The sequence below is a fragment of the Orbicella franksi genome, chromosome 8, assembly GCF_964199315.1.
Source record: "Orbicella franksi chromosome 8, jaOrbFran1.1, whole genome shotgun sequence".
Classification (NCBI taxonomy): Eukaryota; Metazoa; Cnidaria; class Anthozoa; order Scleractinia; family Merulinidae; genus Orbicella; species Orbicella franksi.
This window is the reverse complement of record NC_138152.1, coordinates 5,842,146-5,869,645: the sequence shown is the minus strand read 5'-3', so window position 1 is coordinate 5,869,645 and position 27,500 is coordinate 5,842,146. Positions and strand designations below refer to the sequence as shown.

At 41.2% G+C, this 27,500-nt stretch overlaps 3 protein-coding genes across 5 annotated transcripts in view; 1 reads left to right on the top strand and 2 right to left on the bottom strand.

Moving 5' to 3' along the window:
• LOC145494415 (WD repeat and FYVE domain-containing protein 3-like) overlaps positions 1–5,692 on the bottom strand; it is a 49,614-nt gene extending 43,922 nt beyond the window's left edge. Inside the window, exons 1-4 of the mRNA XM_081473878.1 lie at positions 4,753–5,692; positions 3,545–3,898; positions 781–836; positions 1–171 (exon numbers count right to left, since the gene is read on the bottom strand). The exon at positions 1–171 is cut by the window's left edge and continues 77 nt beyond it. Coding sequence (XP_081330004.1) covers positions 1–171; positions 781–836; positions 3,545–3,898; positions 4,753–5,527 — 1,356 coding nt within the window. The 5' untranslated portion in view covers positions 5,528–5,692. The remainder of the gene's footprint in view (positions 172–780; positions 837–3,544; positions 3,899–4,752) is intronic.
• Positions 5,693–5,726: 34 nt separating this feature from the next.
• On the top strand, positions 5,727–10,565 carry LOC145494431 (renalase-like). The gene is made up of 4 exons (XM_081473904.1): positions 5,727–6,059; positions 7,080–7,222; positions 8,589–8,948; positions 9,595–10,565. The coding sequence occupies exons 1-4, from the start codon at positions 5,806–5,808 to the stop codon at positions 9,936–9,938; spliced, it is 1,101 nt and encodes a 366-aa protein (XP_081330030.1). The 5' UTR covers positions 5,727–5,805; the 3' UTR covers positions 9,939–10,565.
• Positions 10,566–10,692: 127 nt separating this feature from the next.
• LOC145494420 (uncharacterized) overlaps positions 10,693–27,500 on the bottom strand; it is a 47,641-nt gene continuing 30,833 nt past the window's right edge. For all 3 annotated transcript variants that reach the window (XM_081473886.1, XM_081473887.1, XM_081473888.1), the window contains 7 exons: positions 21,662–21,757; positions 20,574–20,598; positions 20,134–20,198; positions 14,319–14,377; positions 14,047–14,205; positions 13,053–13,229; positions 10,693–11,784 (listed from right to left, as the gene is read on the bottom strand). In XM_081473886.1, coding sequence (XP_081330012.1) covers positions 13,055–13,229; positions 14,047–14,205; positions 14,319–14,377; positions 20,134–20,198; positions 20,574–20,598; positions 21,662–21,757 — 579 coding nt within the window. In that variant the 3' untranslated portion in view covers positions 10,693–11,784; positions 13,053–13,054. The remainder of the gene's footprint in view (positions 11,785–13,052; positions 13,230–14,046; positions 14,206–14,318; positions 14,378–20,133; positions 20,199–20,573; positions 20,599–21,661; positions 21,758–27,500) is intronic.

The window sequence follows — 27,500 nt, the reverse complement described above, 5'->3', positions numbered from 1 at the left end:
TTCCAGCAGTTTGAAAATTCTCTCCTGCACCTCAGTGTCTTTTTCTGGCACTGTTCCAACAAACAGAGACAATGTGTGTTGTGGTTCCAAAATGAAGTAGTTTGCATTGTCCGAGCAGTAGATGTTGTTGATGCAATCCAGAATATTTAAACAAAGGAGTTTGTCTGTTGTCTGCAAAATACAAAAACATCAATAAGCAGGAGAGAAGCCAGTGCCCAAAGAAAGTCATGCCCAATAACCCAGGCTAATAGACTTTGCAGACAGGTTAATGGTTTCTGTCCTACACTTTCCTGACAGGCAAGTGAAGATTTTTGGGGAAAAATGTTTGAGGAAATTCTAAGTACAGAATGAAGTACCAGGGCTGTAATAAGTTTTGATTCATCTGTAACCTTGATCTTCACAACTGTACAAACTTGCTACTTTTAATTATGGGTGAATTGTACATGTATCAGCTACAAGCAAGTTCACCCCTAACATCAAAAGCCAATCAAGCATGCTTAGCCATGACAGATGCCTCCCTTATTGACAGCCGTGAGTACTGTATCAATGAAATTATTGTATTAAATATTCAATTTTGATTTTTCGTCTTCTTTTTTTTGGGGGGGGGGGAGGGGGGAAATGCATTGGAAGCTAGTGAGAATGACTCGCTATGTTTCGGGCTAGTATATCAAAGTTACAACTTGCCCTAAGGGCAAGCTCAAATACTGGTTTTCTTGGCACCCTGGAAGCATTTTATAGTTATCACTGTTTACAGTGGAAATTTTTTCATCACTCTTTTACCTTGCAAAACACACTTTGTAGAACTTGAAATGCTTCAATGTTTCTCACACTACTTCCTGCAAATGAATTGCGAAGATGTGAAATACCGCTTGGAAAAAACCTTTTCCTAAAGTTTAAGAATGGGGCTCAACATTCATTCAACAACCAAATACAGTTCAACCCCTATTAAATGGCCACCCTTGGGGAAATGGATAGTGGTCGCTTAAAGGGGGCTGGCCGCTCAATAGAGGTAAAAACATCATAGAATTTAAGCCCTCACTGGGACTTCGCTTACTAGCCGCCTAATGTGGGTGGCTGTTTAACCCCTCTACTGCCTGTATGACATACTGAGTACGTCATGCTTCTTACCCTTCACATGCCTTCTTGACCTACTGAGTACATCAAGACTTTGAAGGCTACAGTCAAATCATTGGCACATGAAATGTAAAACCCTTCAGCCTATGGGATCTTTGCTACTTGGGAGATTGGTAACTATTAGTTACCAGTCTGCCAGAAGAATGTTCTTGGTTTCATGTCTTCATCTAACAAAGACAATATTGCTCAGTATTCTGCAGAAAGCAGTGACAATGAAACTTCTGATGAAGGGGATGGTAGGAATTGTGTGAACTGTGTAAGGCAAAGACCGGCAAGGCAACAACAAGCTCCCCTTGTTTGGTTAATTGCATGTGGAACAACACCATGTGATGTTCCATTCACAGGAAATTCTGGTATACAAGTACAGATGGTAGGGTTTGAACCACATGATTACTTTGCCCTATTTATCAACGCTGACTTGCTCCATTGTTTTGTAGCAGAAACTAATCGCTATGCAGACAAATTTATATTTGTACCCCCACAATTTTACTAATTTATGTTAATTTTTATATTCAGATGACATCATCAGGTATTAAATGTCAAAAATCAATAACTGCTTAAGCTCAAAATATAAGTTTTTTTATATCAGTTTCAGACTAGTGAGACAATCTCAGATAGTGCAGAGCGCAATTGATAGCTCTGATACAGTAGTCCCATAAGTACTCACCCCTGCTCGGTTCACTTCCGGTTTGTGTCTACCTTGGTAGTCTGCTACGGCTTTTCCCCTTTGCAGTGTGTATGTTTCAAGGTTTTATTTTCATTCAAGGTCCAAACATTACGTACAAATTAATTACTACTGGTGCTTTAAGTTGATTTTCGTTCATTTTAAATTCAACAATACGCTGAAGCAGCAAACGTGACAATTTAGCTCTTCACGCCAACTTTGTAACTTGATACTTTTGTTTTCCTCGCAAAGCCATGTAATATGAAACCCCTGTTTTCTCCAAAACATACGGAAGATGTCCTTGTTTTTTGGAGATAAATGAAAGAAAGTTAAATATCTGATGTAGTGATGAAGAAACGGAACAGAGACGATGTTTTACTAAAAATGCAAATTTTTACCGATGAACAAGAACTAATTTAATTATCAGATAGTCACGAAATACCACTTTCTTTTTCTGTTGTCACCTTTGTTGTTAACAATAAAACAATTCAAAATTAACACACAACGATATTGATGGCTGAGAAGCTTTTCAACGAAAAGTATTGAAGATAAACAGCGCTACTTGGCCGATATGAATGAGTCTCCTCAAAGACTGATTAAATTAATTTGCGCTTTCATTAGGTGCCACGGCGTCTGCAGCAATATTTGAGCATTTTCCTGGTTTCTTTTGTTACAAATTTACAATTTGTGGAGTATTAACGCCACTAACTTGAGAACTTTTTGGTCTCTCTTACAGACACAATTAAGGCAAGAAATAAACAAGTCGCTAAGGAGAAGCAATATATTTGAACTCTGACAAGCACACTATTGTAGATTGAAAACAGCAGATGATATTTGTTGAACCGACCTGTTTGTAATTCTAAAAGCTACGCACCCCAGTAACGTTTCACTTTTGCAATAAAAAGGGACAACTGGCGCTACCTGAAAAATAACTGCCGTCCTTGGTCGCATGATACGATATATAAAATACTGCGTGTAAAGATAGTGTATAACACTAACAATGCTAGAACGCATGCGTCTTACATGTTGAGCTCTACCATAAGGAAAACCACTCAACATTTGTGCGTGATTCCGTATGCAATGTATCCTTCACCTAATATAGAAGCCACGAACCCTAACTAATCTACGCATGCGTTTAGGGCAAATTAGTTTTGTTCTAAGGAGAATGGTACCACAAGGAGAGCAAGGGGTTACCTGAAACAAATATATAGCTTTGCGATGTTCAAAGTTAAGCGACGGCGATGGAATGTGTTTTACGTAGAGTACACATGTACCTTTCCCACCCTACTCCCATTACTTCCTTGCCTCTAGACTAATTAATTAATTGAAATTAATTAATTAAACAAACATTAAAGTTTACACCTTAGCGCCATAGGGCCATAGTACCATAGCGCCATAGCGCCATAGCGCCTTAGTTCCTTAGCGGCAGGCAACCCCCATAACCATCCCAATAGTGCACTCTGCACTAAAAATGTATACTTTTCTTGGGTTAGGTTCTATTGTTAAAGAGTTAACTACATTTGATTCGAGGCAACTTTAAATACCTCAAAAAGAGGAAAATAGGCTTGGCACAGGGAGTAACATAGGGGCTGGCAGTGAAGGGGTTAATAGGTGGCTGCTTAGTTGGGGTTCGACTGTAATTCTACATACTGGCAGGCATTTGATAGCAAACCAAATGCCGCACCTTAACATAAAGCCAAGTTTACATGTAGCAAGGCACTTTGCAATTTTGTGTAGTAAACATACCTCCACCAACTGGTTCAGGAATTTCAAATGCAGGGTCCTGAAAGGGAGTGCCACCGATACTGACAAGAGGTCTCAAAGTCACATGACCGATCATGACAAGTGACGATACAAGAAGAACAACATTCCTACAAGCTTCCCGTGCTTCATTCCCAGTCATCTCGCCGAGCATTAAGAGTAATTCTGTCAAAAACAGGTAACCATGACAACTTCGAAAGTCAGCCAATAAATAATGTGAGATGGCGGATGAGTCTTTCAGACAGCAAACTAATGTGACAATCATCTCTACAAGTTCCAGAGGATTGACTTGTTGAATTCTCCTCATGTTCATCAGACACTGAGCAAAGCATGATTTACCTGAAGAAAAAATGATGTACATTTCAATGAAACAAATAAAGCTTTTATTGACTTCAAAGATTTAGTGCATATGGAGGACAGCAGCCCACCAACAATTCTAAGGAGCACTGTATCCCCTGACTTTTTCCATAACCAGGGAACGCTGTCTATGTCTCCTTTGGAAACAATGTTTGATCGTGTTTAATCACCAAACATTTCCCATTTGGACAGGGCTTAAAACTTAAGTTTAAAAATGCAAAAACTGATGAATATATTTTGTTTATAATAAATTATTATGTTTTGAACAAGCAATCAAGTCTATTTTACAGTAAATGCATTTTCACAATAATTATTTCTTTCCAGCCTACTGTGTTTTGCAAAGCTTATTTTGTACTGTGTGACAAACTACATGTTATTTATAGGCATGACCTACTTAAATACTGAGTAATTCAATTTTAATCTGTTTGATCGAAATTACAGTAATTCCTCCAATTATTTGTTTTGAAAGCGATTGACATGAAATTCTGTCCAAAAAGAAATATTTAATTTGAATAATAATGCGATAATTTTCTAATTATTCTCTCCTATGAAACAGCTTTTTACATAATAATTATTCAGACTTAACTAACACAAAAATAAATCACTTCAGAAGGAATCAGTGATTTTGCCCTGAATTCATAAAATATTCCCAAATTTGAATATGAACAACTCGCCAATGTTTGAAATACAAACCAACTTGGACATCAAAACATGCTTAATTATTAAAAATTAAGCTTATCGGGAAAATAGTCACAACAATACAGATTTTACAACGATGTATTGAAAAGCGGTGTCTTGGCAGACAATAAAAGCAATTAGGCATGATCCAAACTTACTGTGAATGTAGTGTACCACATCCCTGTCTAAACCATGGCGAGTTAAAGTCATCAATATTTCGGACACGCAACTTCTCCACTGTACATTGTGTTCAGGAATCGAACATGATATTGCCGTGAACAGCAAGGCGAGATCATCTGTGTGTACAAGCTCGCGTGACGTAGCGAAATAATTGCACAGTTTCACAAGCACTTGAGTGTACAGTTTTTGTATCGTTAGAGCATCGTCCTGAACGTCTTCGGTACTCTTTTCATTGGTTTTCTCGAGAGGAGGTAAATCGTAGAATAAATAAAGACATTTGACCATATTTGAGGGTAAACTCGCAGCGACCATGCATTCCACAACAGGAGTATCTGCCGAAGCGAGAATATTCAATGTGTTCAGTAGATTCCAGCCGGAAACAGTGTCCTCTGCAGAATCACGCATTAGAAAGTCAATAATCATTTTACTAGCAGTTTCTTTGGGCTGGTTTGCCGCTCTACGGCGAATTTCGTTCACCATAAGTCGAGAAACATGTGCCGCAAATTGGCAAACATCGCCAAATTTCTCAGTCATACTGCTTGGTTTCGCTTGTCCAAACACCTTGCAGAACAATGGTAGCATCATATACAGCTTCGATTCCTGTTCTCGCACAGTTAGTGGTACAGGTGAATGAAGGAATTCCATAAAAAGCTTTCGTAAATGCCTCAGTGAAAGAGCTTCATCCTCGGTCGATTGATGAATGTTCGACACAGGTCGGCCCGGTCTACCAACAAGCTTTCGAACAAACTGCATTTTTGCGACCCGTTGAGGACGACCGTCAATATCTAGAGGTTTCTTGTACGTCTAACATTCCACAGGGATAAAAACTGAATAAAATACCGTGGCCATAAGCCAAGACTTGCGTGAGAAACCTCATAAACAATCTGTACCACTGTCCATTTTCTTGTTCACCTTCCTGAAACTGTGGTTTATATCTCCATGGGGCTACCCGCTGATCACAAAGCGCCGTGCGACTTTTCGTTGCGAGTTATAGGAAGTGCTTTTCGTCAAATTTAGAATTTTCCAATGCAATGAATTTTGCCGACAAAATACCTTCGCCTCACCGTTTACTTATAGTCGGTGCAGGATTCACGGGATCGGTAACAGCTTCGTTACTTCGCCGAAAGTTTCCAAAGGACGTCTTAAACATTACCGTTTGGGAGAAGTCTCGAGGTGCTGGTGGACGAATGACTACCAACAGGAACCCCAGTGATCCACGATGCACTGCCGATCTTGGAGCCCAATACGTTTCAGCCACGTCGGCTTATGCAAAATCACACGAAAGGCAAGTAGCCTATATTAATTTAATGCTGTCACCTGCGTTAACCTCTCTGTGCAGAGGGAACACCTCCACTTCCTCTCAACCACAACATCCACTATAGCACTGTCGACGCCGCTTTAAGCCTGTGAAACAGCCGAACCAACCGGGAGTTGTTAGATCATGTGTTCTAATGGCATCCGCGGTCGAGTGTCGATCAATACACGGGCGGATCCATTATTTTTCAAAGGAGGGGGTGCACCACTAAGGAATGGCGTAACTGAGTGGTGGGCTAGAAGTAAACAAATTTTAAAAACGAATATGAAGAAGAAAGCTTCATCTCAGAGGGGGGGCGGGGGGTGCACACCTCCTGCACCCTTCCCCTAGATCTGCCCTTGTGACACCCTCGATCAACACTCAATCTTTACTTAAATGAAGCTCAATCAACACCTCCGTTGACACTTGATCAAAACTTAATCAACATCTCAGTCATCAGTCAGTCGATAGTTCACCAATTTTTGCAGACACCCCTTGACAACCCATCGAGAGTCAATTGATGGATACATATTAGTCGGATGACACTCTGCCAACTATCGACCAACTGTCGATAGAGTGTTGATAGAGATGTCGCTCAAGTGTCAATCTAGTGTCGGCTGAGTATCGATCAGGTTGTCGATCTAGATGTTGATGGAGTGTCAACTGAGGGTTGATTGAGGGTATTGATTGACAATCGACAGCAGATGTCTTCAGTACACATGATCCAGACTGTCAACACCGCCATGAGCTTGTGAAACAGCTGAACTAGCGAAGAGTTTTTTAGGGCAGCTGCATTCAAAGGCTAGCCAAGAAATTGAAGATATCTTAACAATGAGGTAATATTGTTCCCTGGGAGTTTTTCTCTAAGTGTCACCCATGGGGGGCACTATCTTGGAAACAACAATGTGGTGGTATGTGGAAACCCCTAAACTTTATGTTAAGTTAATATTAATTGATGACTTTTTTCTACATGTTTACAAGTCAAAGTTAACTTTAGTGATTGTTCTCTAGCTTCTATCAGGAGCTGATATCTTCTAATGTGTTGGTACCATTTAATGGAATCATTGAGGGAGAGAAAAAACAAAATGGAGTTAAACACTTTGTGGCACCAACAGGAATGAGTAGTATAGTCAAACATTTTCTGCATTCTTCAGGTGTGTGACTCCCTCAGTTACCATAATGATTCGATTTAGCAACCTCCTTCCAATAAGCGCCCCCCTTTTGAATGTGTTTTTATTATAAGTGCCCTTATTCCAATAAGCGCCCCCATTCCAACAAACGCCCCTGTTCTAATATTATAATATTACAGCGCCATCAGAGTACATATCAACAACAGTTCATCTTCCTTAATTACGTCTTAATTGCTCACACACATTATGCCGCATTACATAAACATTGGTCTTCGTCTGATTTTCTACACCACTATGTCCATGTGAGTTCATAATTCCTTCAAACGAATGATCTCTATCGGCGTTGAAATAGATTAAAATTCCGTCAGGTTAACTGAACGTTCACTGTATGTTTGTTACTGTTACAGTTTCTGTTATTGTTCGCTTTTTTTAAAATAAATACCGTTTTAAAGTTCTTTTTTGAACGTTCTGTTGTTTTTCAAAAATGAAATAAGCGCCCACGCGGGCGCACCGAAACACCCACAGTTGGAGATTGAGCCTAGAATAAGTGCCCTGCATGGAATAAGCACTCTCCCTCGAGGTACCAAAAGTAAATAAGTGCCCCGGGTGCTAAATCGAATCATTACGGTATGTCTATATTGTTCATCATGATATCTCTCTGTTAGTACGCGCGCTGTGATCGGTCAATTTAGCGGGCCATAATCTGCTGTACGGCCCGCTAAAATTTAAAGCTCTTTTTGTTGCCTAAATGTTTCGTGATTTATCGCCAAGTGTTCTTAACGTTTTTAGCAATTAAAAGTTTAAAACTTTCTTTTACTTCTGAAATTGCGTATTAAAACCTGCTAACGACGTAAGAGACACTTAACAACGGTTTCAAATTGAGTCATGTTGCTTTCGAAGTGCGTCAGAAATTTGAAGCCGTTCTGCGTGAATAGAAATCGTTCCTGAGCCCATCACATACACAGTAGAGATATAATAAATATCTTACTAACCTCGTCTTCTCGGTCCGTACTGTAAGTTACGGATTCTCATTTTTCCCCACTCGGTCCGTAACTTGCATTACGGCCCTCGAACTCGGTTAGGAAGAGGTACGTAAAAACACGTATTAAACTGCATTCTTATTATTTGTAGACTATAGACTACATGTATAAGGCTGAGATTTTTTCTCTGACAGCCTGAATCTTCTTCCTTTACTCCTTTTACTACGTACTGCAAAAGTAGTTGTGAAATTTTTTTGCCTATGTGATTCAAAATTGTTTTATTTTTAAAACACAAATAAGGGATACTTAAAGGGGTTTTCGAGATATTTAGAAGCTTTCTTTGTGATATTTAGACAAATTTCCAGAAGTATTTGTCCTGTAAAAGGAGTACTGTTTTGCGTTCCTTTCAGAATCTAACGTCTTCTACGAGAAGCACTGCAGTGCAATCAACACACTTGAAAAACCAGAGAACAACTCTCGTATCGCCAAAACATGGCAGGTCACAGACCTTAAAGAAAACTCTTCGGAATTTGATTCAGTTATTGTCACCATACCAACACCACAACTTCTAAACTTGAAGGGCTCCATTCAGGATTTCCTACAAAGCGAAAGATCTTCCTTGGAAACTGTGCAATATTCTTCGCGATACGCTGTAGCGTTGTATTTTGATCAGGGAGTGAAAATAGATGTCCCGTGGACTTGTAAGTACGTGGTGGACAGTCCATGTGTAAGGTTCATATCCGTGGACTCGAGAAAGAGATTTGGTAAAGGTAAGCGGACAGTTTGAGCTAAACGAGACCCCAAGGTTGATCTAGTTTTAATAAGCTCTAACGCTGACAATTCTCGCGCGCACGGCCATCCGGTTTCACGGCCTGAGCTTATTATCCAAGAAGCTGTTTCAGTCATTAGGGAGCTCAAGCAAGGACGACGGCTGGAAAAAATGGACTTATATTTTACCGCTGAATTTCGCAGTTGTCTAAACTGTTCTGTGAGCTGAGCAGTCGGAAACCTTATCTAAACTGAAGATGTAGCGCCAGCGATCAATTCTAGGAGAAAATGCGAAAAATTAGCCGTCGTGGCTCACGTGTTTCAAGATACGCACAACTTGATCATTTCACGTTCTTGCTTTGCAGAGGACGACAAAGAAATGTACAAAGATTTGTAACGCAGGTGTACAGCCATTGTTTTGCTCGTTAAAGCCTTTTGTTTGGTGACTTTCTCGTTGCCCTCGTCGTCGTTGTGGTTTGCTGAAGCTCAAAAGCTCCCAAACCGGCGAGGGAGGAACAGTTATCGCCAGGCTTTATGAGTCTCTGATTTGGCGGGGGTGGGGGGGGGGGGGGGGGGCATTTTCGGCAGCTAGGTGCTTATGGTCAGAATTTTGCGTTCAACTTAACGTTTTCCTGCTCACCTCTCCAGATCCCGAAGATATTGGACCGTCTCTCCTAGTGCACACAAGCGTGCCATTTGGCATTCAACATTTAGAGATGAACACGAACGATGTCAAAGACATCATCATATCACACGTGAACAAGATACTTCCTGACCTCCCAGTGCCGGTGAACAGTCGCTGTATACGATGGAGATATTCCCAAGTGTCACGCAGTGTAGAAGGGATCCCTGGATGTGCAGTATTGTGTGACATACCTCTCCTTATCGCCTGTGGTGATGCGTTTTCACACTCGAACTTTGATGGCTGTATCGAATCAGCCTTGTCCGTGGTGGACGCTTTTAGTAAAACGACACTCGATAGCAACTTGTAGCGTTACTGTGTTGTTGCTATGTGCATAATTGTCACGTTAGATGGGTTACAGAACAACGTTGTAGTTGCGTGACGGCCCACTAAGGGCACGATTACGTCAGTTGCATAAAATTTACTCGCAAGCCTCGTTTACACGATAATTTTCTCAAATCGCAGCCATCTTGTGCAGTGCTGTCTTCACGTGTGAATTCGTTTCAATAAGGTTGCTTTGAGAATTCGCTGCGTTCATGGTAAACTTCAGAAGTTTTTGTACTTCGAAAAAGCGAGGCTCGGAGGTGAATTTAGCTAGTAGTCAACGGGACTATCCAATCTCAGAGAGAAACCTGGAAACGAGGGTCTGGGCAAAACAGTAAGAAGACGCACAACTCAGTTCTGATCGCAGAGCGGCATTGCCAAGAAAATGAAGAGAGAATTATAGAAAGTTGAAGATGTGGCAAGGGGACTGCATAAAATCGATAGCATTTCTAGTACCTTGACAACTGTCCGCAGGTGTAGGGTAACCCGCTTCATGCAGCTAGTTGTCCCAGGGACTATGACCCTTTATAACAACACTGCCCAAACTGTATTTTGATCGGGCGTTCCGAAGTGGGGGCGAGAAAACTCCGGGAGACAGCAAGAGATCTGTTTATTAAGCTTAGTACGAAAGATGGAGGCTCCAGGACTCCTGGGTAGCTAAATACAGGGTTCACTGTACCAGCTTTCACTGCTTATTGTTAACATACCATTTGAAAAAAAAATAAATGAGGGCAATGGCGTAAAATCAGACTGTTTTATTACAAAAATGAAATGCTAAATTAAAAATTAAAATTGATCGTACACAGTGGCAAATAGTTTTGTTGTTCAGTCTTTTAATTTCACATACTTTACAAAACATTCAGTAGGCTACCTTGAAAATTGTATAAAATATAGGCTTTACTTCCGACAAAATCTTTGTTCGCTGATAAACAATGTTGTCCTAAATACCACAGGCCACCACGCTCGTCAGACGAGGCAGTATGTTGGGTACCATGTGACATGGCACTGACCAATTCGGATCCAGTCCCCAATTGTTTCTTGCTTATGGAAATTCGCAAAGCTTTTATCTTTCTTGTTTCATCTTGGTCTCTGATCGCCTGTCACTTTAGACACTCTTGTTCCCAAGGCATTGCTCCCTCAAAACAAGAGCAAGCACTCTATGACCTCCTGATCTTTTAGCCTAGTTGCGTATTATCTACATGCAAAGCACAAACGCTATGAAAAAGTCAATTCGCCGTTCTCAAAATACATTACAGAAGTCAAACAGTCCAGTAGAAAACAGGTAAAAAGATCTCTTCCAATAATTCCTGATATAAATTCCCTAAGTATGTGTATCTAAAAGCACGATTAAAATATTTTCATTTTTATCTCCACTAGAAAAGAAATTGTCAGATATTACATAGTGTCTAGATAGCTTAATGTAATTTGGTCCAGTTCTGCCACTCTGTCACGCTCTGTCGCGCTCTGTCACGCAACGCGCTTGGTGGCGCTGCGTGACAAGACCTGAACTACATGTAACAGACTTATACTTGAAGATCAAATTCCTTTCTTACTTAGAGGCCAATAAAAACACTGTACATGCTGTATATTGCTGTGATAACAAACTGACTCTCATAAAAGAGAGCAGTTCACAGTTTTACCCATCTCGCAGTATCTTAATCTCAAAATAATATATATAATCCATATAAAAGCCATATAGCATGTTCATAAAAGCGCAGATGGGACAAACGAAGGTTGAGGGTGGTAGGGCGAAGTAGTAACTGTCTTTTTCCTCTCTTACGTCACCACGCGGAAAGCAAAGTCACTGGCTTTCTGCTGTTCTTTTTTGCAATCTGAAACAACAGACACAAAAGCAGGGATTTTTTAATTCCAAATGCAAATCTTAACCCAAAGTAATAGCTAAAGTGACTAATGACTAGCCAACAAATACCGAACAATAAAAAAAATCAGGTGTGGTGATCCGCTTCCATCATCAAACTATTTTTTTTTTTTAAATTGAACCTCCTGTTAAGGGACATCTTTGAGACAAGAAGGTGTACACTTAGGAGCCGTGTCCAGGTAACCGTGTATGACTGGGACCTTGCCTAGTTCCTGTACGGTTTTCTCCCAGGCCTTCACGGTCAATTGATTTCGGTGACGTAACCGAACTTTTCGCCTCGGACCACGTGACCCGAAAACGATTGACCGAGGCATAATATCGAGGTCTAAGAACTAGGCAAACTGGGACCTGGACTAAGGGTGCGTTTCTTTAAGAAAATCCAAGATTGGATTCTTTGATCCGAAAACGGATTTTGCGTCTCTTTATTAAACAGATTAATCCAAAATTACTCGGATTGTGGTGCATCAAAGGAACCGAAGAGTCCTTGCCCAAAGTGGATTCTTCGGTTCCTTTGACGAACCATGATCCGAGAGATCTTAGATTAATCTGTTAAGAAAAGAAACGCAAAATCCGTTTTCGGATTTAAGAATCCAATCTTGGATTTTCTAAAAGAAACGCACCCTGAGTCAAGTGTCCACTCTCGGAAGGTGTCCGTCAGTGGAGGTTTGCTTGTATTTAGTTTGCAGACCTGTTTCTGAACCTAAACTGTGAAATGGTATAAAAGGCTCATTTACTTGACTTACAGTCTTCCCGATCGTAATACGTAATTTGTAATTTGGTCAAATTTTGTTTTTTAATGCTGCTTAATTTAATTTGCCGAATAACGCTTGACGCTACAAACGGCCAAAAGAACTTCACAGTGCTCAAAGTTATGCCGACATAGTCTTATCTAAGCCTGTTCCCGGCTCTTTCCACTGCCCTCGTGTTTTCCTGCACTTTTCACTCTACACATGCTTGCTGACGTTGTCTCCAACTGATCAGCCAGACTCATTCACCTCCCCAGAGGTCGCGATCCTTTTGATGAGCACCAAAACTCGCAACCTCTTGCCTGGCCCGATTTTTTACGCATTTGCAGAGTACTTGTTTTGTATTTTCAGCCAACAGGATTCAGTTTTTTCAGATTTGACGGGAAGTCCAACTATAGAATAGGCCAGAGGTCGCGATTCTTGCTGATTACCAAAAGAATCGCGGGCTCCGGAGACGACAACGCCAAAGACTCACCTTCAATAGCCAACTCTTTTCACGTAATTACCAGGAAAAGTTCCAAATGAGTGCGTGCGAGAAGACGTACCCACAAACCAACCGTCGTCGCATTTCTCCAGAACAATCACTTCATCGCCTTCCTCAAGGCGCAGCTCATCTTCATTAACAGGTTCGTAACTGAACAAGGCGAGGTACCTGGAAGAGACAAACACCATCAATACTCAAATGCTTGCACCCGGCAAGTTTGAAAAATACGTTGATTAAGTGAAAGATTAGAGATGAACGAGTGTCTCCTTCAGTTACCATGGGAAGCAGGGATGGCGCTGCGGTGAGAGCGCTCGCCTCCCACCAATGTGGCCCAGGTTCGATTCCGGCTCGGTGACATATATCGGTTGAGTTTATCGTTTGTTCTCGCCTTGCTCTGAGGGTTTTTCTGGGGTTCTGTAGTCATTTCCAAATTCCTATTCGATCAGGATAGAGGACCCGCATCTACTATGGCTGATGTGTCTTCCCCTCTAAATACTTATTTATCATCGACTACCATTCGCATGCGATTAAAAGGGCTGAGAGTTGATATCAACTTCCTGTCAAACGAGCGGAAACTAACTTTGATGGAAAATCGAGAATGAGAGGGCGAAAATTAGTTAAGTCATCAACTCTCGTTGACTAGATTAACACTTTTTTTTAGCTCACCGTGCAGTGCGCTTCAAGTGGACATGCTATCTCTGTCAACCAATCAAAAGCGAGACCAAACTAGCCGTGGCTCGGTTTTCGCGCGCTTTCCCGCGTTTAGCGGCGCTGGTTGCATATTTTGTCTTCGAGTCCTGATTGGTCAACTGCGTTCTTTGCATTGACTGCAATTTTATTGGTGTTGGTTTAACATCCTTTCTTAGAGCACCGCTCAAGTTGCTTCACTCTTTGTATTTTTTATCCTTGCACTGGAATTACCAACATGTTCCTAAAATTTCCACTTCACTAAGTTATCTCTATTTACTGTTGAACATTACAATACCTTTCCCCTTGCTCGTGGCCTATTCTTATCGGCTCATCGATGACTGCATGTGCTACAATTCCACCAGTATTGAAGCGAGGCTCTTCTGGCTCCTCGATATACTTCACTTGCGTGTGTTTAGCAGGAGCGGCCTGGCCTGAGTACATGGCCCCGGGGGGACTGGCGACAAAAAAGGGAACCTTCATGTCAAATATTGGCGCTTAAACATTCCATGCTGGAATTTTTCACCAGGCGTAAACTTTAACAGATTAAATACAGTTCGGCACTCTTACCCTCTTGTTGCCTGCTGTCTGAATTCGTGACTGGGTTCTGGTCTTCCGAAATCAGGAGCCTACCAAATACAACAAGAATTCCCAACTGAATGACAACCAAATCATTTCTCCATAAGATATCACTACACTTAAAAGTACATTTGTTCCGAACTGAAATTTTGTGTTCATTTTGTGTAAGGCGCGTTGCCTATTTACCGAGTGGAGACTAGGTCCGAGTGATGACATGTTGTAAACAAGAAACGTGAGCTGGACGTTCGGGTCGAAAAGCAGATGAATATTGTTATAAATTTTGTTGCGTTTATGGAATAAATCGTTCATTTTCATGGTCCTTCGAGCCGGATTTTGGATTTGGAGAAACAGTTTCGACGATTGGTCGAGCAAAAGGAGAGTTGGATCCGTTTATTACTGCGAAGAAGTTGGTTTTCGCATATCGGCGATTTGGCGCCAAACAAACCACATGTGTATTGCATCAGCACTTTGAACGAGAGGAACTTCTGTGAATGTGCAGACCTGTAATTGTTGCGATTATATGAGGTTAGTAAAATTTGTGGTCTTTCAAAATGTCGAAAGATTTAGAAGCTATCAAGAAAAAGAGAAAATTCCTGAGAAAATCTGTCACAGACACGTTGAAGTTAATCGACGAAGCCCTGTCACAACAAGATAATTATGCACGAGTTCAAGTGTTGAAAGATAATGTCGCAAGTAAGTGGAGTGACTTGCAGGAAGTGCAAGCCACGATGTGCACAATGTTAGAGGATGAAGAGATCGAGGCGGAATGTGAGAGCCATAATGAATACGAAGCGCGTGTAATTGAAAGCATGGCCAAAATGACAAGTTATTTGGCAAGTAAACAAGTTCCCGAAGTACAATTGTTAGGAAGCAATCCAACCGTATCCCAGTCGTCCTCTCAAGTACAAGTTAAGCTACCCAAGATTAATCTACCAACCTTTGACGGAAATGTTTTGAGCTGGCAACCCTATTATCAGTCGATAAAAGTTTCAGTGGTTGACAATCCGTCGTTGGCAGATGTCCAAAAATTAGAGTACTTGATGAGATCGCTAAAGGGTTCGGCTGCTGAAGCGGTGAAAGGTTTTGCAGTGGTACAAGCGAATTACAAGCCAGTTTTGGAAATCTTGAAGGAAAGATTCGGGCATGCAAGGTTAATACTTGATGCACATGTAAGATCCTTGATCCATTTGCCACGTTTGAGCTCTGATGATGCAACCTCCATGCGTAAATTCTACGATGAAGTGATAGGTCACGTTCGCTCTGTTGAGTCCTTTGGTGAAAAGTTTAATTCTGAAACTTTGGCTCCAGTTCTTGTGCCTCTAATAGTTGACAAGCTGCCAAAAAAAGTTGTGGAAAAATGGGAATTGGAGCTTAATGAGGAGAAAGCTAAACAGGACTGTGTGGAAGTGAAAATACTGTTTACTTTCTTGGAGCAATTGATAAGAGCTAAAGAGTCTTCACAGCCTCCTTCTCTTGATTCCAAAGCTCCGGCAAAGGAAAATCTTGGAAATCGTGAAAACCGTTTCAAGTTTAACCGGTCACAAAAATTATCCACCTCTGCATTATGTGTGGCAACGCAAGAGGGCAAGTGTGTCATTTGCTACAAAAACCATGGTTTGAAGTCATGTGTCACTTTTCTGTCATTACCTGTGAAAGAAAGATTCAGAAAAGCAACGTCTAAAGGCCTGTGTTTCCGATGCCTTGAACCTGGTCATAGAGCCGAAGTGTGCCAGAAACCTCCATGCAAGCATTGCCAAGGTAGACATCACAGTCTCCTGCATCAGGATTCAGCTCGTCCTCCCTTGGAAGAAGTCAAGGTGGAATCAGCCCCGGAATTACTACCCTCGTCGTCAGGTCCTGCTTTGCCGTCCTCAGTTGTGGCAAATTCTGTTGCAGTGAGCTCAGGTGGAAAAGTGATCCTGCAGACCATACCAGCTATTTTGTGTGGATCAAATGGGTGTTCAAAAGTTGTGAGATGTTTCTTTGATCCTGGTTCTCAAACGTCGTTTGTTCGGCAGAGTGTAATTGATGAGCTTGGTCTTGATGGGAAGAGTGTCAAAATTGCTGTTTCTGGATTTGGTGGAGAGGCCACCAAGAGCACTTTGCGGAAGAGAACTGCGTTTACTGTGGCACCTATTGACAAATCTGGACAGCCTCAATGTATTGAGGCACTTACTACACCAGTAATATGCCGGCCAGCTGAAGCTGTGGATATTCATCCAACAAGATGGTGTCACCTTCGAAACATAGCATTTCCTGAAGAATTCCCTAGAGAGGAACAAGAGATTGATGTGCTTATTGGCTTGGATTTCTATTATTCCTTTGTGACAAGAGACATTGTAAGAGGGGGTTCCCGTGAGCCAGTTGCAGTTCGCACAACTTTGGGTTGGGTCTTCTGTGGGCCAACAGGTGGTCATGGCCAAGAATGCACTGTGTCTATGAATGTTCAAATTAGTGTTGAAGAACAATTGAATGAAACACTTCAAAAGTTCTGGGATTTGGAGTCCATTGGTGTCAGACTTGCTGAAAGTTCAATTTCTACTACTCATGCAGAAGATGTGGTCTTGAAGAAGTTTAAAGAGACACTAACATACAATGATGGTCGCTATGAAGTATCCTTACCATGGAAGGAAGATTGCATTTCATTGAAAGATAATTACCGGCAAGCGGAAAGTAGGTTGTACAATCTAGAAAAGAAGCTGCTCCATGAGCCAGTGAAAGCTGCATCGTACAGAGAAACGATTAACAAGTATGTTGAGAACGGTGTTGCTGAAGAAGTACCTTGTGATGAAATTACACCAACAGATGGGCGTCCGGTGTTCTATCTCCCTCATCATGCGATCATCAGGGAAGACAAGCAGACAACCAAGACAAGAGTTGTGTTTGATGCATCAGCGAAAGATAGCAATGGTGTCTCTCTGAACAGCTGCTTAGAGCCAGGCCCAGCATTACAGCCAGATTTGGTCGGAATTCTTCTGCGTTTTCGAAAGAATTATGTTGGTATCATGGGTGACATAGAGAAGATGTTCTTGCAGATTCAGTTAAAAGAAGAAGACAGAGATTCACACCGGTATCTGTGGAGAGATTTGGACCCCAAGGCCACGCCTAAGATTTACAGAATGACAAGGGTCACATTTGGAGTTGTTTCCAGTCCGTTTCTTGCCATTGGCACTATTCAAGAGCATGTGAAAAGGTGTAAAGAAACATTCCCTGTTGCATCAAATGAAATCTTGAGGAACACTTATGTTGACGACTTTGCTTCAGGGAGAGACAATGTGCAGGAAACGCTGAAATTACAGCGAAGTGCTACTGAGCTTATGCAGAAAGCTGCCTTTAATTTGACAAAATGGTCAAGCAATTCATCTGAGCTTATGGAGGCCATACCAGAGAGGGACAGAGCAGCAGTTAGTCTTGTCAGCCTGGAAAGTGATCTAGCAGAAGCACATCCAATCACAAAAGCATTAGGATTAAAGTGGAATACACTTACTGACAACCTTGTCTTTACAATTGATGTGGACATTGTTAAGTCGAGATCAAAGACAGTGTACACTAAAAGAAAGGTGGCGTCTTTAGCAGCAAAGATATTTGATCCGATTGGTCTAATCGCACCCTTTTCAGTGAGGTCAAAATTAATTCTTCAAAGCTTGTGGACCAAGGGTGTTGGATGGGATGAGGAAATTCCCATGGAAGTCTCATCGAAATGGAATCAGTGGGTTCAAGAGATTTCTGAACTTGGACACCTTCAAATTTCTAGATGTTACACTGATTTGCCATTAGGTCAGAACCCCAAAGTAGAGCTACACGCATTTGGTGATGCGTCAGAAGTTGCTTATGCCTCTGCAGTTTATCTGAGAGTTGTTTGTGAAGATGGAAGGGTATCTACCAGTCTTGTGATGTCCAAGACCCGAGTGGCTCCTGTAAGGAAGATTACCCTACCGCGCTTAGAGTTGATGGCTGCTGTAATTACTGCTAGACTTTGCACCTATGTCAAAGGTGCAATAGATTGTCCCATTAGCCGCATTGTTTGTTGGACAGACAATTCTTCAACGTTACACTGGATTAGAGGAGCAGCCTCACAGTGGAAACCATTTGTTGTTAATCGTGTTATTGAAATTCAGTCGTTGCTGGATCCCAGTGTTTGGAGGTATTGTCCAGGACCGCAGAACCCAGCTGATCTACCTACCCGAGGTTTATCTGCAAGTCAGTTACGAGAGAGTCATTTGTGGTGGAAAGGACCCTCTTGGTTGCAAGAGTCCGAAAAAGATTGGCCTGGGGATTTAAGGTCAAAACCCTCCAGTGAAATTGTTAACCCAGAGAGGAAGAGTAAAGCTAGTGTCAGTTGTGTTGTGCAACCCAAAGAGCCGTTTATTGACTTCACAAGATTCAGCAAGTATAGTCGCTTGCTAAGAACTGTTGCTTGGATCAGAAGATTCGTTAGCAACTCAAGAGTGAAAGAAGAGGAAAGAATTGACAGCCCTTTAACTGGTTTAGAGATACAAAATGCAGAAGAATGGTTGATATCTCATGTACAAGAAGCAGGTTTTCCTGAAGAAATTGCGTCATGTAAACGGCATGGTCCAGTGAAGGACAGCAACCTTGCCAATTTAAACCCGTTTATGTGTCCGACTAGTCATTTTCTTCGTGTTGGAGGAAGAATTCACAAGTCACTGTTGCCAGAAGAGGAGAAACATCCTATTATCCTGCCTTCTAACCATCCTGTTGTTAAGTTGTTAATTGATGATATTCACAGCCGTGAACTACATGCTGGAGTTGAACACACTTTGTCACTTTTGCGACAGAGATTTTGGGTGATCAAGGGACGATCGACCGTCCGTCAGACACTAAGGAACTGTCTAATTTGTCGCCATTACCAAACAAAACCCTTTGGTCAGCAGATGGCACCACTTCCTGAAGACAGAATTAAGCCTGCACCACCGTTCACTAACGTGGGTCTAGACTTTGCTGGTCCTTTGTATTTGAAAGACAGTGGTGAAAAAGTCTATATCTGTTTATTTACATGTGCAGTTACCCGTGCAATACACTTGGAGTTGGTATGTGATATGACAACTGAGCGATTTCTCCTTGCTCTTAGACGGATGATTGCAAGAAGAGGAATGTGCAGCATTATTTGGTCAGATAATGCAAAAACTTTTAAGGCTGCTAACAAGGAGCTACAGCGATGTTGGAGAGTATTGGAATCAGACCAGACCCAAAGTGCTTTGTCTGAAAAGAAGATTCAGTGGAAGTTCATTGTGGAAAAAGCCCCATGGTGGGGTGGCTTTTATGAACGTCTTGTAAAGAGTGTCAAGACGCCACTGAAGAAACTATTTGCCAAAGCAATGTTGGATGCCGAGCAGTTAACTACTATTTTAGCTGAAATTGAAGCACAGCTGAACTTAATTGAACTTTATGAGACCTTGTTGAACATTTTAGTTGAACTCTATTGAACTTGGTTGACAAGTTACATGTAGTGATGCACTCCCTGCATCGGGCGGGAGGATGTTCCGAACTGAAATTTTGTGTTCATTTTGTGTAAGGCGCGTTGCCTATTTACCGAGTGGAGACTAGGTCCGAGTGATGACATGTTGTAAACAAGAAACGTGAGCTGGACGTTCGGGTCGAAAAGCAGATGAATATTGTTATAAATTTTGTTGCGTTTATGGAATAAATCGTTCATTTTCAACATTAGTGATGAGAATAAAGAAATGGCTTGAAATATCAGCAAATTCTCAGCAACAAACCTTAAAGAAATGTAAGGTAATCAGTAGAGAGAACTGATATTTGGATATCTGACAGTTTTTCTTACCTGCTCCGCACGTGCTGATTGCACCGGCTGCATTTGTTCTTGTCGTATTTGTTCTTGTCGAATGACTGCGGGGGAAAAAAAACAGAGGAAAGGGTCTATTAATAACATCATCATCAAGATACACGCCGTCTGTTAAGACCAGAACGCTCAATGCCCCTCAAGGTTAAGTTTGGCAAACAACGAACAAGCGTTAACCTTGGAAGACAATGCGTTTAACCAAAAAAATAATAGCATTTTGTTGAACCTTTAAAATAAATGTTTGGTTTAGTTTTGTATTTGCTCACAGAAATCTTGCGCAATGTGCTGGAATAAATCAGGGAAAAGAACATGGATCATAACCCCATAGAGACTCGGAAAAAACAGAAAGGAAAACGCCATAGCGTCAGAACGAACGATACAAAACCACAACTCTATAAAGAGTATGCAAACTCTCTACATACCTTTAACCTCAGGTTCTCTGAAGACCTGAAATTGGAAATGTAAGAGATCATTGAAATGAGTGCCACTGAGATTTTAGTAAATGACCAAAGTTAGTAGCTTCTAAAGAAACACTCGGGCTGCGCAGCGGGCAGGTGAAACACTAAGTAGCCTGTGAACAGGCTCTCTAGTCTGCGAGGATGGGGCGATGAGAAAACGGGAAGAAAGAGGATAGAAGAGAGAGAAGGGGAGGAGATCCCAGCCCCCACCCCGTTCTCGCCTCGGCCACTTCACTCTCAGTTAGTTCCTTCTCGGCCTTTCCAGCCGGAGCTTGTTCACAGATTAAACGCTTAGCTATTTATCAACTTGAAGTTAACCGCCGTAGCGAGTTTGTGAAACTGGCCATTCGAATGTTAACACTTCTTCAAAGCAAAGTGCTTTGTTCTGACTAGAGACATTTCATTACACATCTTCAAAGACCGATCTTCACCTTCGTGTCATATTAGGACAAACGTATTTGACGATTACTAGGACAAACGGACTCATTTAGACGGCTTGCAGTCGGCTTTTTCTCTCAGGGTCCGACGGGTACTTATCTTCGCGAACGCGAGAAAAAGGCTCGCCCCACACTCCTTTCTTAGGCCCCGACCACACTAAGGCGTTTACGAATGAAAACGCATACTTTTTGATGCGTTTTCGTCTGTCGTCCTTACTAAAATGACCGAAAACGCCAATGAAAAGGTTTTAAAAGTGGAAACTCCATTTCTAGTGCGGATGCGTGGAAACGGAGGCTTTTAAAACGGTGCCGAAAAAAACCGTCATACACTATCGTTTCCATCAGCGTTTTCGAGCGTCAGTGTGGACGATAGACGAAAACGTATCAAAAAGTATGCGTTTTCGACTAAAAACGAATTAGTGTGGTCAGGAGAGGAAAACGAAATCGCTAGTGTGGGCGAAAATATTCTGCTTCGTTTTTTGAAAGTATCTGAAAACGGATACTTTTACGGATACACATTAGTGCGTTTGGGGCCTTATTTACAAGAGAAAAACAGACTGAGATTGACATGGATTTAAAACTTAATTAAATCGACGATCAAAAGTGGGTTCTTACCTCTAAGTAGCTTGAAGGTACAATTCCTTTTCTGTCACCCACCCGTCCCTCGTACCAATTGGCATCCACTTTGCGAACTAAAGCTATAATATCTCCCTGAAAACAGAAGAGAATAGGAATTCATTACACTGGTCACGCCGGGTCACGACAGGTAGCGTGACAAGCAAAAGACGTCACGATTCCTCAGTGATTACGTTACTTTCAATTTAATGACAGTCGTTAGATGAAAACTCCCTAATCGAAATCTATCCAAAATTGTTTGGTCTTTCTCGATTGAGATTTCAGGGACGGTTGCTTTGAATTGATTAAAAGACAAGAAGATCTTTAAGATCTTACAACCGCGCTTTTAAAAGTTAACTGTTTTGGTAGCATGAGTGACCCGAAGAAAAAAAAAACGAAAAAAAAATATCGGTTTTGAACCTATTTCCAGCAAATTTGGCACACTGGAAGCTGAGAAAATTACTCTATTTCCGGTCATCATTTTTCAGCTCTTTTCGTCATATCCCCCCCTCGGGAGCGTTTTGTAAAGTTAGCGAATTAGTTGCAAGCCACCGTAATGGTGATTGCTGTCGGCGAAATGTTTATTTGCTAAAAAATTGCGGCCAAATCTTTCGGAGATGGAAGTCAGGACATTTGTAAGGATACAGAAAGTAATTTGGGACCAGTTGCTGACTTGTAAGGCTGAAATTATCCAGAAGTAAGGTTTTTTTAACGTGAACGTAACGAAGGCCACGCGGTGAATAAATTATCGGCTCTTCTCACTGTCTCGTTCTGTTTTTTGTTTCGTTCTCTTTTGGAGTCCGCCGAGGTCATTTTTTCGTCTAAATAACTTGAGAAAAGTTCGAAAAAGATGTTCCTCTTGAATTTTCAGCTTTCAGGCAATAATCCTGGATTTTTTTTTGACCGAAACGTAGGTTCACTGGTTATGTTAATGTGTTTCGGTGGCTATGGGCGACCGTCGCTTCCTTTGTCGACTCACGCAATGAAGCTAGGTTACAAAAAAAATCTAATAATATTTAGTTCTGGTTTTGTTCGATTTCGTTGAAATTTTAATATGATGAAGCTGGATTGTTAACGAATAGATTTTAATACTGCCGATATGAGGTAGCTATTAACGTTAAAGTAATATATCGCTTCGATGTCAGGGTTTTGAAGAGATTTTTTTGCAACGTGTAGGTTCGGCGTGATTTTGTAATCTGAGATTTCTGTTGACCCTGAAGAAACAAGGTTTGGCGAGTAAACATTACCGATTGCGTAATTCGAAGTTGGCCGAGTGGAGATCTGCGTCTGGTCTCCGACAAAAAAAAAATTAAACAAGAAGATCTGTTAGATCTTATAACCGCGCTTTTAAAATTTAACTGTTTGTTTAGCACTACCGTCGGAACGCAGTGCACATTCCAAAGCAGTCATTGATGATTCTTTTCTTACTGTAGACATCACATCACTTGATCAACACAAACTGTATTATTGCACCATCAGTGGTAGCCGTTGACAAATCTCCGATGACGTAATGGTCTTAATCTAGAACTTTCTTCGGGATATGTATGGGCATTAACGATATGAACGACACAATAATAACACTGTTAACAACAGCTTTCTCTCTTAAAAGTCATGATTAAATTTGATTGGTGTTTTCCACGAGTAAAGGGCTAGCAAAGTAGCCACACAAGTCATGAAAAAAAAACCCTATCCCGACCGATGTATCGATTTTGGTCACTTCAGTGACCACAGATTGAAAACGTGACAGAAAATTGGCGTTACTTTTGATTCTCACCAAATTTGTCATATCGCCCCTCGGGAGAATTTTGTCAAGTTAGCTAATTTAGTATGCAAGCCACCGTAATGGCGGTCACCGTCGACGAAGTGTTTATTTGCTCAAAATTGGGGCAAAATCTTTCGGAGATGGAAATCAGGACATTTGTAAGGATACAGAAAGTAATTTGGGGCCGGTTGCTGGCTTCTAAGGCTGAATTTATCCAGAAGTAAGCTGTATTTTCGTTTTCGTGCCGAAAGCCGTGCGATGAAATGTTATCGGCTTGTTCTGCTGTCTTGTTCTGTTTTTCTCTTGGTCTTTGTTGTAGCCCGCCGAGGCCAGTCTTTCGTCTAAATCAGTTGAAAAAAGTTAAAAAAAGATGTTCCCATTCAAGTTTAAGCTCTCAGGCGATAATTCTAGAGATTTTTGGCCGAAACTCTCGGCTTTGTTATGTTGGTATTTTTCGGTTGCTATGGGCGACCGTTGCTTCCTTTGTTAGGTCAAGTCTGGGGAGTGAGGTCACAAAAAAATTCTAAATAATTCTGGTTTTGTTCGATTTCGCTGAAATTTTAACACGATAAGGCTGGATTGTTAACGAATAGATTTACCGCCTGCCGATGTGTGGTAGCTATTAACGCTGAAGTGTTATATCGCTTCGAAGTCAGGGTTTTGAAGAGATTTTTTTGCAACGCGTGGGTTCGGCGTGATTTTGTAATCGGAGGTTTTTGTTGACCCCGAAGGAAAAAATATCCGGAAAAGGTCATTTCATCGACGATTCAAAGAAATATAAATATGTATATGTTCCGAGCTAAATTTCTGCTGAAAAAATATAATTTTTGACGAACGCTGGGTTTTTAATTTTTTTCCGCGAAAGTCAGTATCGGAGATGAGATTTATTAATGTTTCAACAGCTTTTGGCGAGTTAACATCACAGGTTGCGTGACTAAAAATTTGGCCGAGGGGAAGCGTGGGTCTGGTCGCAGACAAAAGTGCGAAAAAAAAAAACCACGGGTAAACCATGAACCGCGCTCGGCCCATGGCCGCGCGGTTAAAAGGAAGATCTGTTAGATCTTATAACCGCGCTTTTAAAATTTAACTGTTCGCTTAGCACTACCGTCGGAACGCAGTGCACATTCCAAAGCAGTCATTAATGATTCTTTTCTTACTGTAGACATCACATCACTTGATCAACACAAACTGTATTATTGCACCATCAGTGGTAGCCGTTGACAAATCTCCGATGACGTAATGGTCTTAATCTAGAACTTTCTTCGGGATATGTATGGGCATGAACGATATCAACGACACAATAATAACACTATTAACAACAGCTTTCTTTCTTAAAAGTCATGATTAAATTTAATTGGTGTTTTTTTTTTACGAGTAAAGGGCTAGCAAAGTAGTCACACAAGTCATAAAAAAACCCTATCCCGACCGATGTATCGATTTTGGTCACTCCAGTGACCACAGATTGAAAACGTGACAGAAAATTGGCGTTACTTTTGATTCTCACCAAATTTGTCGTATCCCCCCCCCCCCCCCCCCCCGCCGTCGGGAGAATTTTGTTAAGTTAGCTAATTTAGTATGCAAGCCACCGTAATGGCGGTCGCCGCCGGCGAAATGTTTATTTGCTCAAAATTGGGGCAAAATCTTTCGGAGATGGAAATCAGGACATTTGTAAGGATACAGAAAGTAATTTGGGACCGGTTGCTGGCTTCTAAGGCTGAATTTATTCAGAAGTAAGCTGTATTTTCGTTTTCGTGTCGAAAGCCACGCGATGAAATGTTATCGGCTTGTTCTGCTGTCTTGTTCTGTTTTTTCTCTTTGTCGTTTTTGTAGCCCGCCGAGGCCAGTCTTTCGTCTAAATCAGTTGAAAAAGGTTCGAAAACGATGTTCCCATTCAAGTTTAAACTCTCAGGCGGTAATTGTGGAGTTTTTTGGCCGAAAACGTCGGCTTTGTTATGTTGGTGTTTTTCGGTTGCTATGGGCGACCGTTGCTTCCTTTGTTAGGACAAGTCTGGGAAGTGAGGTCACAAAAAAATTCTAATTCATTCTGGTTTTGTTCGATTTCGCTGAAATTTTAACACGATAAAGCTGGATTGTTAAGGAATAGATTTACCGCCTGCCGATGTGTGGTAGCTATTAACGCTGAAGTGTTATATCGCTTCGAAGTCAGGGTTTTGAAGAGATTTTTTTGCAACATGTGGGTTCGGCGTGATTTTGTAATCTGAGGTTTCGGTTGACCCCGAAGGAAAAAATATCCGGAAAAGGTCATTTCATCGACGATTCAAAGAAATATAAATATGTATATGTTCCGAGCTAAATTTCTGGTGAAAAAATATAATTTTTGACGAGCGCTGGGTTTTTAATTTATTCCCGCGAAAGATGAGATTTATTGTTTCAACAGCTTTTGGCGAGTAAACATCACAGGTTGCGTGACTCAAAATTTGGCCGAGTGGAAGCTTGGGTCTGCTCGCACCGAAGTCGAAAAAAACAAGAAGATCTGTTAGATCTTATAACCGCGCTTTTAAAATTTAACTGTTCGCTTAGCACTACCGTCGGAACGCAGTGCACATTCCAAAGCAGTCATTGATGATTCTTTTCTTACTGTAGACATCACATCACTTGATCAACACAAACTGTATTATTGCACCATCAGTGGTAGCCATTGACAAATCTCCGATGACTTAATGGTCTTAATCTAGAACTTTCTTCGGGATATGTATGGGCATGAACGATATCAACGACACAATAATAACACTATTAACAACAGCTTTCTTTCTTAAAAGTCATGATTAAATTTAATTGGTGTTTTCCACGAGTAAAGGGCTAGCAAAGTAGTCACACAAGTCATAAAAAAACCCTATCCCGACCGATGTATCGATTTTGGTCACTCCAGTGACCACAGATTGAAAACGTGACAGAAAATTGGCGTTACTTTTGATCCTCACCAAATTTGTCGTATCCCCCCCCCCCCTCGGGAGAATTTTGTCAAGTTAGGTAATTTAGTATGCAAGCCACCGTAATGGCGGTCGCCGCCGGCGAAATGTTTATTTGCTCAAAATTGGGGCAAAATCTTTCGGAGATGGAAATCAGGACATTTGTAAGGATACAGAAAGTAATTTGGGACCGGTTGCTGGCTTCTAAGGCTGAATTTATCCAGAAGTAAGCTGTATTTTCGTTTTCGTGTCGAAAGCCACGCGATGAAATATTATCGGCTTGTTCTGCTGTCTTGTTCTGTTTTTTCTCTTTGTCGTTTTTGTAGCCCGCCGAGGCCAGTCTTTCGTCTAAATCAGTTGAAAAAGGTTCGAAAAAGATGTTCCCATTGAAGTTTAAACTCTCAGGCGATAATTGTGGAGTTTTTTGGCCGAAACGTCGGCTTTGTTATGTTCGTGTCTTTCGGTTGCTATGGGCGACCGTTGCTTCCTTTGTTAGGACAAGTCTGGGAAGTGAGGTCACAAAAAAATTCGAATTAATTCTGGTTTTGTTCGATTTCGCTGAAATTTTAACACGATAAAGTTGGATTGTTAACGAATAGATTTACCGCCTGCCGATGTGTGGTAGCTATTAACGCTGAAGTGTTATATCGCTTCGAAGTCAGGGTTTTGAAGAGATTTTTTTGCAACATGTGGGTTCGGCGTGATTTTGTAATCTGAGGTTTCGGTTGACCCCGAAGGAAAAAATATCCGGAAAAGGTCATTTCATCGACGATTCAAACAAATATAAATATGTATATGTTCCGAGCCAAATTTCTGGTGAAACAAGAAGATCTGTTAGATCTTATAACCGCGCTTTTAAAATTTAACTGTTCGCCTAGCACTACCGTCGGAACGCAGTGCACATTCCAAAGCAGTCATTGATGATTCTTTTCTTACTGTAGACATCACATCACTTGATCAACACAAACTGTATTATTGCACCATCTGTGGTAGCCGTTGACAAATCTCCGATGACGTAATGGTCTTAATCTAGAACTTTCTTCGGGATATGTATGGGCATGAACGATATCAACGACACAATAATAACACTATTAACAACAGCTTTCTTTCTTAAAAGTCATCATTAAATTTAATTGGTGTTTTCCAC